This window comes from Sinocyclocheilus grahami, unplaced genomic scaffold, assembly GCF_001515645.1.
Source record: "Sinocyclocheilus grahami isolate Dianchi unplaced genomic scaffold, SAMN03320097.WGS_v1.1 scaffold1396.1, whole genome shotgun sequence".
Lineage (NCBI taxonomy): Eukaryota > Metazoa > Chordata > Actinopteri > Cypriniformes > Cyprinidae > Sinocyclocheilus > Sinocyclocheilus grahami.
The window spans coordinates 139,208-149,174 of record NW_015506575.1 but is presented as its reverse complement, the minus strand read 5'-3'; the positions used below and the strand labels follow the sequence as shown (position 1 = coordinate 149,174).

At 36.2% G+C, this 9,967-nt stretch overlaps 1 protein-coding gene across 1 annotated transcript in view; it reads right to left on the bottom strand.

The window, feature by feature from the left end:
- Positions 1-359: 359 nt before the first annotated feature.
- The window catches only part of LOC107569920 (A-kinase anchor protein 9-like), a 76,631-nt gene continuing 67,023 nt past the window's right edge, over positions 360-9,967 (bottom strand). The window contains exons 11-13 of the mRNA XM_016256089.1: positions 5,758-5,938; positions 2,868-2,926; positions 360-382 (exon numbers count right to left, since the gene is read on the bottom strand). Coding sequence (XP_016111575.1) covers positions 360-382; positions 2,868-2,926; positions 5,758-5,938 — 263 coding nt within the window. The remainder of the gene's footprint in view (positions 383-2,867; positions 2,927-5,757; positions 5,939-9,967) is intronic.

Sequence of the window (9,967 nt, the reverse complement as noted above, 5' to 3'; positions counted from 1 at the left end):
GTGTGTGTGTGTGAGAGTGTGAGTGAGTGTGTGTGTGTGAGTGTGGTAAATGTGAGCTGAAGGGCTTCAATTCTACAAAATGACACTCGTCCTATAGATCATCCACACACACACACACACACACACACACATGGTTTGTCTTCTAGGTCAAGCTGCAGAATGAATCTAAGACTCATGTGAGCTCATATATTCATAAAAGAAAGTGAAATTTCACCGATGACCTAATTCTAAACCCTATAAAGAATTAAAATGAACAAAATCCATAATAAAAGCCGAACTTGTGAAGCACAGCGTTGAGGAATCTGAACTGGTGTTAGTGTGTGACACACATGATCTCACCTTCATCACGCTCTCAGAGTTCAGTCGGTCCTCCTCATCCTCACTGTTGTCTGTCTGCGTGCCGATGCTCACCTCTCGGGTCTGTTTTCTGATCCGGGCCTCTTCGGTCTGCTGGGCGAACTCAACCGACATCTGCACGATCACCTGACTCAAACAAACATACACCATTTCAGATTCATAAAGGCAGACAGATTCAAAACGTCAAATTCATGAAGCCACTGATTCAAAACAGTTTAAAATGTTGAAGCTATTGATCTCATGGCTTCCTCTTTACTATTAGTTACAGCACCAAATAAACATGAATGAACATCAGAAGGTGTTGAAAGAAACAGAACAACTTACTCAAATCAATCATGAATCATGTAATCGATCAATCAGAGGAAAGATGTCAATAAACACAGATTGTGATCAATAATGTCACTCAGGAAAGACATTCAGTCGATAGTCAGCTAGAAAAAATAACTCTAGAGAGGACCATTTTGATAAATATATGCACTTTATTCCATGGTCTGTCTGAATACTGGATCCCGTCCAAACCATTTAATGCACAGGTAAGTTCCAAGTCAGTTTAATCACCGTTCTATATTAATGCGCTGCTTTAATTGACACAAAAGACTTAATCTTTCAGTGATGTCTTATAAATCCGTCATAAAAAACTATTTTTATTACAGCCACCACAAATGTTTATATTTCAACAACAAATTGGAGTATAAACAATTATATAATCAAATAGTTGATATAGAGACTGATTTATGCGCTATTTATCACAATTTTTGGTTTCAGTTTCCAGCTAAATATAAAATAATAATAATTTTAGTGCATCACCAGCCAACAATAAGCAATTCCTCATAAAACTACCATAAAAAAAAACACGGTTTTCTCACTAAAATTAAAAAATACATAAATAAATAAACTATTTTAATTTTAAAGTGAAATTTTTCATTTTGGTTTCGGTGTTTTGGTAAAAACTATTTTATTTTTTTATTCTAAAATATTAATGTAAAGGTGCATCACTAGCTAAAAATAAGCTAAATTTTCAACAACATTCCTTATTAAACTACCGCCATGCAGGTTCTCTAAAAAAAAAAAAAAAAAGAAAGAAAATGAAGAAAGAAAGAAATATATATATTTTTTTTATATAAAAAAAATATTTTGGGCTAAATAACTTTAATTCTGGTGTTTCTGTAAAAAATGTATTTTGTTGCATCACTAGTTGTTGCTTATTCTCAGCTGGTGATGCAAAACGTCACACAGCTTTTCCTACTAAAATGAAGCAAACGTGCGATATAAATGCATCAGACAGTGTTAAAGTCTTGTAAAGCACCTTGGCGATCTCCCGGGGTGCCTTCCCGCTGGTGTCTCTTCTCCTGGCTTTTAAGGCCAGCGGGAACAAGCTCCAGGTGCGCCACTCATCGGGCACAGTTGTTGTGCATCGGTGATCAGTGTGGCAGCGGCGTTTCCAGGGCGACGCTAATCTGGACTCGGAATACTCGCCACAATGTGTATGTGTGAGTGTGTGTGTGTGTGTGTGAGAGAGTGAGTGAGTGTGTATGTGTGTGTGTGAGAGAGTGTGTGTGTGTGTGTGTGTATGTGAGTGTGTGTGTGTATGTGAGTGTGTGTGTGTGTGTGTGTGAGAGAGTGAGTGAGTGTGTATGTGTGTATGTGAGTGTGTGTATGTGTGTGTGTGAGAGAGTGTGTGTGTGTGTGTGTGAGAGAGTGAGTGAGTGTGTATGTGTGTATGTGAGTGTGTGTATGTGTGTGTGTGAGAGAGTGTGTGTGTGTGTGTGTGAGAGAGTGAGTGAGTGTGTGTGTATGTGAGTGTGTGTGTGTGTGAGAGAGAGAGTGAGTGAGTGTGTGCGTGTGTGTGTGGGTATATTTAACAAGATAATCATAATTTAATTTAAGTAGAAATTATTATTTTTAGAAGAAAAAATGAATTTATATAAATTATATAATTTACAATCAAAATATATAGATAAGTCTGTTCATGTAATTCTACAGTAAAACACTAACACTTTCATTGCGAGAGCTAAAATATATAAATATAATATAAATGTTAAAATTATTTAAAATTTACAAGATAATTTTACTGTAAGTAGAAATTATACTTTTGAGAAGTAAAAAGTATGAATTATCTTATCATTTAATATAAAACACTTAAAATTTTTATTATTTTTTTTTGTATACCATATAAATGACCTTATTTATAGAAAACTAGTATATTAAACAAATGTGTTTATGGTTAAACTGGACTGTACTACCAAGGAAAACGGTTATTGAAATAATATTGCCGTACAAGGTTACAAAGCAGATTTCATTCACATGGTGACCAAAGGAGGTCCTGTAATGCTCAGAACATTCAGACTGTGTTTCTAACTGTACTTTACCAAACATTTAACACAAAGTGTGCAGTGTAAGAGCGAGTGGGTGTGTGAATGAAGCACACACTCATGCATAACGTCACTCAGCTGCAGGCTCAAAAGCACAAGAAAATCACAAGACCTGAGGGAGAAACACTGAGGTGAGACTGACCTGAAGACAATCACGGCGCTCGTCTCTCATCCGCAGCGGACAGACGCTCGGCATGCTGGGAAAACACAGACCGAGAGAGTCAACAAAGCAGAAACACTGACCTCATACACCACAACACCGCGCTTGATGAGAAAAAATTTATTCATTCATTAAAAACATTTTTTTTATTAAATACAATAATTAAATACAAAATAAAAATATTATATTATATATTAAAAATATTATATATAATATTATATAAAATAAAAGTAAAAAAAATAAATAAATAAATGCCATACCAACGCAATACCTCATGATAAAAAAATCTATTATATTGTGCATAAAGAAAATGATTTCAGCATGAACGATGAGGGAGTGAAATAGTCATGAAAATCTAAAAGGGATACTCTATTGAAAACAAAGACATTGTGAAGAACATCAGAACCCACAGACTCGCATTTTTAGATTTTTAAAGACATTTCCCAAAAATATCTTCTTTTATGTTCTATTGAAAACAGAAAGTCATACAGGTTTGAAACAACATTAGGGTGAGTAAATGATGAATGGATGAACTAAACCTTTGATGATCATAAAACAGGCTTCATTTTCTACAAGTATTACTAATTATTTTGTGGAGAGAATGAAATAAAAACGACATGTTCACCGTAGGTTTTGAGAGATTTGACGCATTATTTAATCATTTAGATCAGTGTTTCTCAACCAGGAGACCTCAATAAAACTATAAATAAAGTGAAAATAAGATAAAACTAACTTTAAACTCGAGCTCAAACAACTAAAACTTAAGATATATATTTCAACAACTGTTTCTGACTCCAGATTCACATGGTTTTGGAAAACCTAGATATACAAGGAAACCTCACTTTAAAAGCGTGATTTCTAGACCTGGAAAATTAATGCAATCTAAAATGTTTACTTTACATGCATATATATTTTTCTAGTGACGTCAGTTCGAAAATCTTTTGTTTAAAAAAATTTATAATATTTTAAAAAGCGGAAACCCTGGAGACTAATTAAAATTGTTTATCCTTTATCATCAGCGCAGGAAATCACAAGCAACCCGGAAAAGTCACGTAAATGCATTGGCTAAAAAGAGTGGAAACCCTGGAGAATAAATAAATAAATGTGTAAAATCCATTTGAATATTGTCTTTGATAATGAGAGGCCTAAAGAAGTACAGAAGCCAAATGCAGAAAAATTAATTTTTTTTAGCATGCATATAGTGTCCATTCGGAGGCAGCACAGCTCCATATCTCCTTATAGTGTCCCTTATCAAAGAAAACGCCTCTGGATTTCTCTGATCGGAGATGTGTGAGGGTTTGACTCAGCTCTGGGCTTTAAACGCATCTATCATTAGTGCAAGCGCTTCAGAAACATTCGGCAGAGACGGACGCGCACCAAAGCTGAAACTCTTAACGCGGGTTAATATTTAAAGAAACACACACGCGCGCACACACGCACGGACACGCACACGCACAGACACACGCACACACACACGCACGGACACGCATGGACACGCGCACACACAGACTCACAGACACACACGCGCACACTCACACACACACTCACACACGATTTTTAATATTTAAAAAATGTACAAAACATTTGCACTTTCATGCCAGTGATATTTTAGTATGACTAAGGTACTATTATATTTTTTATTATTATTCACAATTCATTTTTATTTTTATATTTTCAGCTTTCGTTTCAAATTTAGTCTGTTGTGTAATTTTGCCAATTTCATTGTCTTTATAGTTTTTATACATTTTTATTTCAGTTTTAGCTTTACTTATTTAGGCACTTTAAATTAAACCAATTTTTTCCCCTGGCAACTTGCTGAAATAAAATAACTAAGTGTGTGTGTGTGTGTGTTTTTTTTTTATTAAAATTTTATTTTATTCCTGTTTACTTTTTTTTCAAGTCACGAAAATATATTTTTATGGTTTAACTATAATAACGGTTCACAGTTCAGTTAATGACGGTTAACGATCACACAACACGCAAGTAAACAGATAAAATATCTTTGTTAGTAAGTGTTTTGATTGTTTTATTTTGAAATAATTTGCATATATAGTGCTTTCAAACACTCAAATCTTCAAGTATTGCTGAAATGCTGTAAACTTCTGTCCTTAAAAATGTTGGAAATTCATTATTTAAAAAGAGTAGGAACCCTGAAGCAGTGTGAATTTAGTATCATTGATATTTTTGTATAACTTTGCTTAATTAGATTATATTTTATGTGTTCACGTTAATCTCTAAAATTTTTAGTAATTTTGTGTTTTTGTCTTTTTCTAGTTTTTTTTTATCTATATCATTTTTATTTCAACTTTAGTTTCAGTTATTTTGGCAAATCTTATCCCGGCAACTAGCTGAAATAAAATATGTTTTTTTAATTTTATTTTAGTTAACGTTTAAAACTTTCCAACATTCAAGCTTTTAACATTATTTCGGCGGAATACTGTAAAAACACAATTTCAGTTTTATTTTGATTAATTATGCGGCCACATTTACTAAATATAAATGTAGAAACTTTCATTTTCTGTAAAGCTGCTTTGCAACGATTTGCATCGTGAAAAGCTATTTGCATCAATTCAAACTTGAACTGAATTGAACATTTGTTTATTTTAATCTTCCATAAGCTCATGAAGCCCTATATATGCATCTAATGAACTGAAATCCTTTAGAATGATTTCTGAAGATCATGTGACACTGAAGACTGGAGTAATGATGCTGAAAATACAGATTTGATCACTGAAATAAATTACAGTTTAACAGATATTCACATAGAAAACAGCAATTCTAAATGGTAAAAATATTTAAGTTTTTACTGTATTTTCTTGGTTTTTTTACCACTTGTTGCTGTGTGGCGTGATGTTAGACTGGTGTCACCTGAAGAGCTGGTGGGCTCCTGTGAGCTCCTGGAGTCTGCTCTGCAGCAGGAGGATCTCGGCTGTGAAGCGCTCCTGCGTCTCCTTCATCTGCTGCTGATAGTAGCTCTTCAGCCGCTCGATCTCCTGCCGCTGTCTCTCCTCCAGACGAGCCGAACACTCCTCAAACTCTGCCTTCAGCTCTGCAGGAACAGACGAAACACAACCGCAGAGGAGGAAATCCTGTCACCGTTTACAGTAGCGGCGGGAATCTTTTGGAAACTCACGATTCGATTCATATCGATTACTCAACTGTGTTCAACATTGATAATAATCAGAAATGTTTCTCGAGCAGCAGATCAGCATATTATACTGATTTCTGAAGATCATGTGACTGAAGACTGGAGGAATGATGCTGAAAATACAGCTGTGCATCACAGAAATACATTACAGTTTAACAGAGATTCACATAGAAAGCAGATATTTTAAATAGTAAAAATATTTCACAATTTTACTGCTTTTGCTGTATTTTGGATCAAATAAATGCAGGCTCGGTGAGCAGAAGAGACTTCTTTAAAAAACATTAAAAATCTTACTGTTCAAAAACGTTTGACTGGTAGTGTACATATATAAATATATTTATATACAGTGTATATTTATGTTTACCTGCATCTCGTACAACCATAAAACACCATCAATGTTTTAACTTATTGTTTTTAATAATATATAAGCTCAAAGGTGCGCATTTTAGATTTCTGAGAAAACTTTTTTTTAGTGCCGTGTTGGCAAGAAATTCTATTAAAAAGTTTTTTTTTTTTTTTTATCAGAACAGTTCACGTCTTTGTAATATAATATAATATAATAGCAGATATTGCTGATGAATTCCCTTTTTGAGGTCAACTATTTATTAGGTTTATAATATAATATAATATAATGTAATGTAATAGAAACAAACTGAAGCATTTAAGCAGAACAGAACAGAATAGAAAACAAACTGAAGCATTTAAACGGAGATCTGTAAGCTAGATATTTTCAAATAACGTGAACATGTGTATTCTTATATATTTATCTATGTAGAGTTTAGAGAAGTAGAGTTACTAGTACACCTGTGTGTGACTGTAAATATCTGGGAGTTTTGTGACCGTTCTGTGCTCATCATCCGCTATTTCCAGCACTTAATCTCGCCTCTCTTCTTTCAGCGCGATGAGGTTTTATTTCACATGTCACTGTGTTTGCGTTGACTCTCGTGTTGAGCGGTTTCACCCGCAATCATTAAAGTATTCGATTTCTACAGCGACTCATTCGGCGCACATCATTTTCTTTCTATGCAACCTGTAAACCGCATTCACCAACTCTAACTCTATAGCGGTTTGCCCGAGCACTGCAATTATTTCATATCGACTAGAATTCAATCAAACGGCTTTCCCAACTTTGCGTGTGTCCTGCGCGCGCAGCTTAGAGGGAACGCTGGCCGTGACATAAATAATTACTGGGTGACAGTGTCAGCACGCTGGTGAGTAAGCGTCAGTTAAACGTTAATCTCGCCTCTCTTCTTTCAGCGCGATGAGGTTTTATTTCACATGTCACTGTGTTTGCGTTGACTCTCGTGTTGAGCGGTTTCACCCGCAATCATTAAAGTATTCGATTTCTACAGCGACTCATTCGGCGCACATCATTTTCTTTCTATGCAACCTGTAAACCGCATTCACCAACTCTAACTCTATAGCGGTTTGCCCGAGCACTGCAATTATTTCATATTGACTAGAATTCAATCAAACGGCTTTCCCAACTTTGCGTGTGTCCTGCGCGCGCAGCTTAGAGGGAACGCTGGCCGTGACATAAATAATTACTGGGTGACAGTGTCAGCACGCTGGTGAGTAAGCGTCAGTTAAACGTCTCTCTCTTTCATGTCGATGGATCCAGGGATTAAAGTTTTCCGTCAGTTCATAAAGACAATCACTTGCTTCATTCCTGAATGATTCGGCCGTTCGAACGAATCAATTGAATGAATGACTCCGTGATAAAATCAGTGACTCACCGCCAGCAGGATTTAGTTTCATTTTTAGCATATAATTTCAGTTATTTAAATCATATTCCTGTATTCAAAATTTTATTAGGGATGTAAGGGTATGATATTTCTTATCACGATTATAGTGACCAAAATGATCACGGTTATCAGTATTATCACGGTATTGTTAAAATTTGCTGGAAATGTTCAAAAAGTACTGACACACAAATAATTTAAGTTTTACATAAATAGTTTAACTAAAACAATAACGTTGCAAATGATGTCCGGATTTTAACAACAGTTTATCTAATAGCATGTTCAAATATCTAATGTAAATATCAAATATCTAATGTAATAAAACTGTTTTATGCTTCAGGGCTCATTCTTCCCACTGGTCACTCTTTTGCGGCTAGCTTTCTCAGTTGCTCGCACGAGCACATGATTTGGTCGCAGTATTTTTATTTTTAGGTATTAATCAATGCATGCTGATGAACTTTGATCATAGTTTATAGTTATATGGTAACGAAAGTGGTTAACATTCAACCCCTTCTTTTTCATCAGTATTTTTTGTGATTTTAATTTTGTTTCTCTTTTGCTAGGCTATGTTATAAGCCGGGCTTCAGGTGCTTTCACTTACGAATTCGCGATCTTGTTGTCACGTTTTACAAGAAAAGATAATTGTCTGACTTGCTTACATACATCTATACATATTTCACTTTTTAAGACTAAAACAAAAGATGGATTCATTGTTATTCTTAATTAAAAAGCATAACAACAATAAAACTGTAAGATACAATGACAAACTAGCTTGCAAGACGAGGCATGGCATACACCACATGCTGTATTATATACCGACTACTAAATTACAGAACGTTTAGCAAACACTGAGGAATCAAATAAATAAAAAAGAGAGCCTCCATAGCGTAACGTGAGGTTAACAGCAAAGATAACAAGCTTTTCAAAATGAAAACAAAAAGAAAAGTAAAACTAAACTTGCTGTCGGTGACAGTGCTTGCATGTTTTTTCCCCCACAAGAATACCAACATGTTCACCTTTGGTTTAAGAAGCGGTCCTTTACTTTACTTTAACATGAAACCCATCCATCGTTTCCTCAATATTCACCTCATTTTTGCTGCACGCAGCTTCGCGCTCCTGACGCGGCGAGTATAAACCAGGCTCTACACCCGAAGGGCTGTGCAGCTCAAACGAGTCGCGCGGTTTCATTATGCTTTCAGTTTCGTTTGCCGTTTCTCACATGCAACAGAAATGCAGCGCTAATGAGTTAAACAATGTGGTGGTCACGCCAGTGCGACCGCACACAAAATTTAGTTGCACCGGCAGAAAAAATTATCGCAAAATGCGCCCATTTGGTCGCACACTGGAGCCCTGTGCAGTACAGTATTTATTTATCCTCAGTTGTTCAAATCGCGGTAATCTAATACGGTTATAGTGATAATTAAAATATGAAACGGTAATACTAACCGTGGGGTATTGTATCACGATTTATCGTCAAACCGGTAATGGTTACATCCCTACGTGACACCCCTGTGTCGTATCGAACCGAACTGGGAATTTTGTGAACCGTTACACCCCTATATATATATTCCGCCAAAAAGTTCTATCTTGGTCTCATCAGACCAGAGAATCTTATTTAGGTGTTTTTTAGCAAACTCCATGCGGGCTTTCATGTGTCTTGCACTGAGGAGAGACTTCCGTCGGGCCACTCTGCCATAAAGCCCCGACTGGTGGAGGGCTGCAGTGATGGTTGACTTTCTACAACTTTCTCCCATCTCCCGACTGCATCTCTGGAGCTCAGCCACAGTGATCTTTGGGTTCTTCTTTACCTCTCTCACCAAGGCTCTTCCCCCCCGATAGCTCAGTTTGGCCGGACAGCCAGCTCTAGGAAGGGTTCTGGTCGTCCCAAACATCTTCCATTTAAGGATTATGGAGGCCACTGTGCTCTCAGGAACCTTAAGTGCAGCAGAATTTTTTTTGTAACCTTGGCCAGAGCTGTGCCTTGCCACAATTCTGTCTCTGAGCTCTTCAGGCAGTTCCTTTGACCTCATGATTCTCATTTGCTCTGACATGCACTGTGAGCTGTAAGGTCTTATATAGACAGGTGTGTGGCTTTCCTAACCAAGTCCAATCAGTATAATCAAACACAGCTGGACTCAAATGAAAGTGTAGAACCATCTCAAGGATGATCAGAAGAAATAGACAGCAC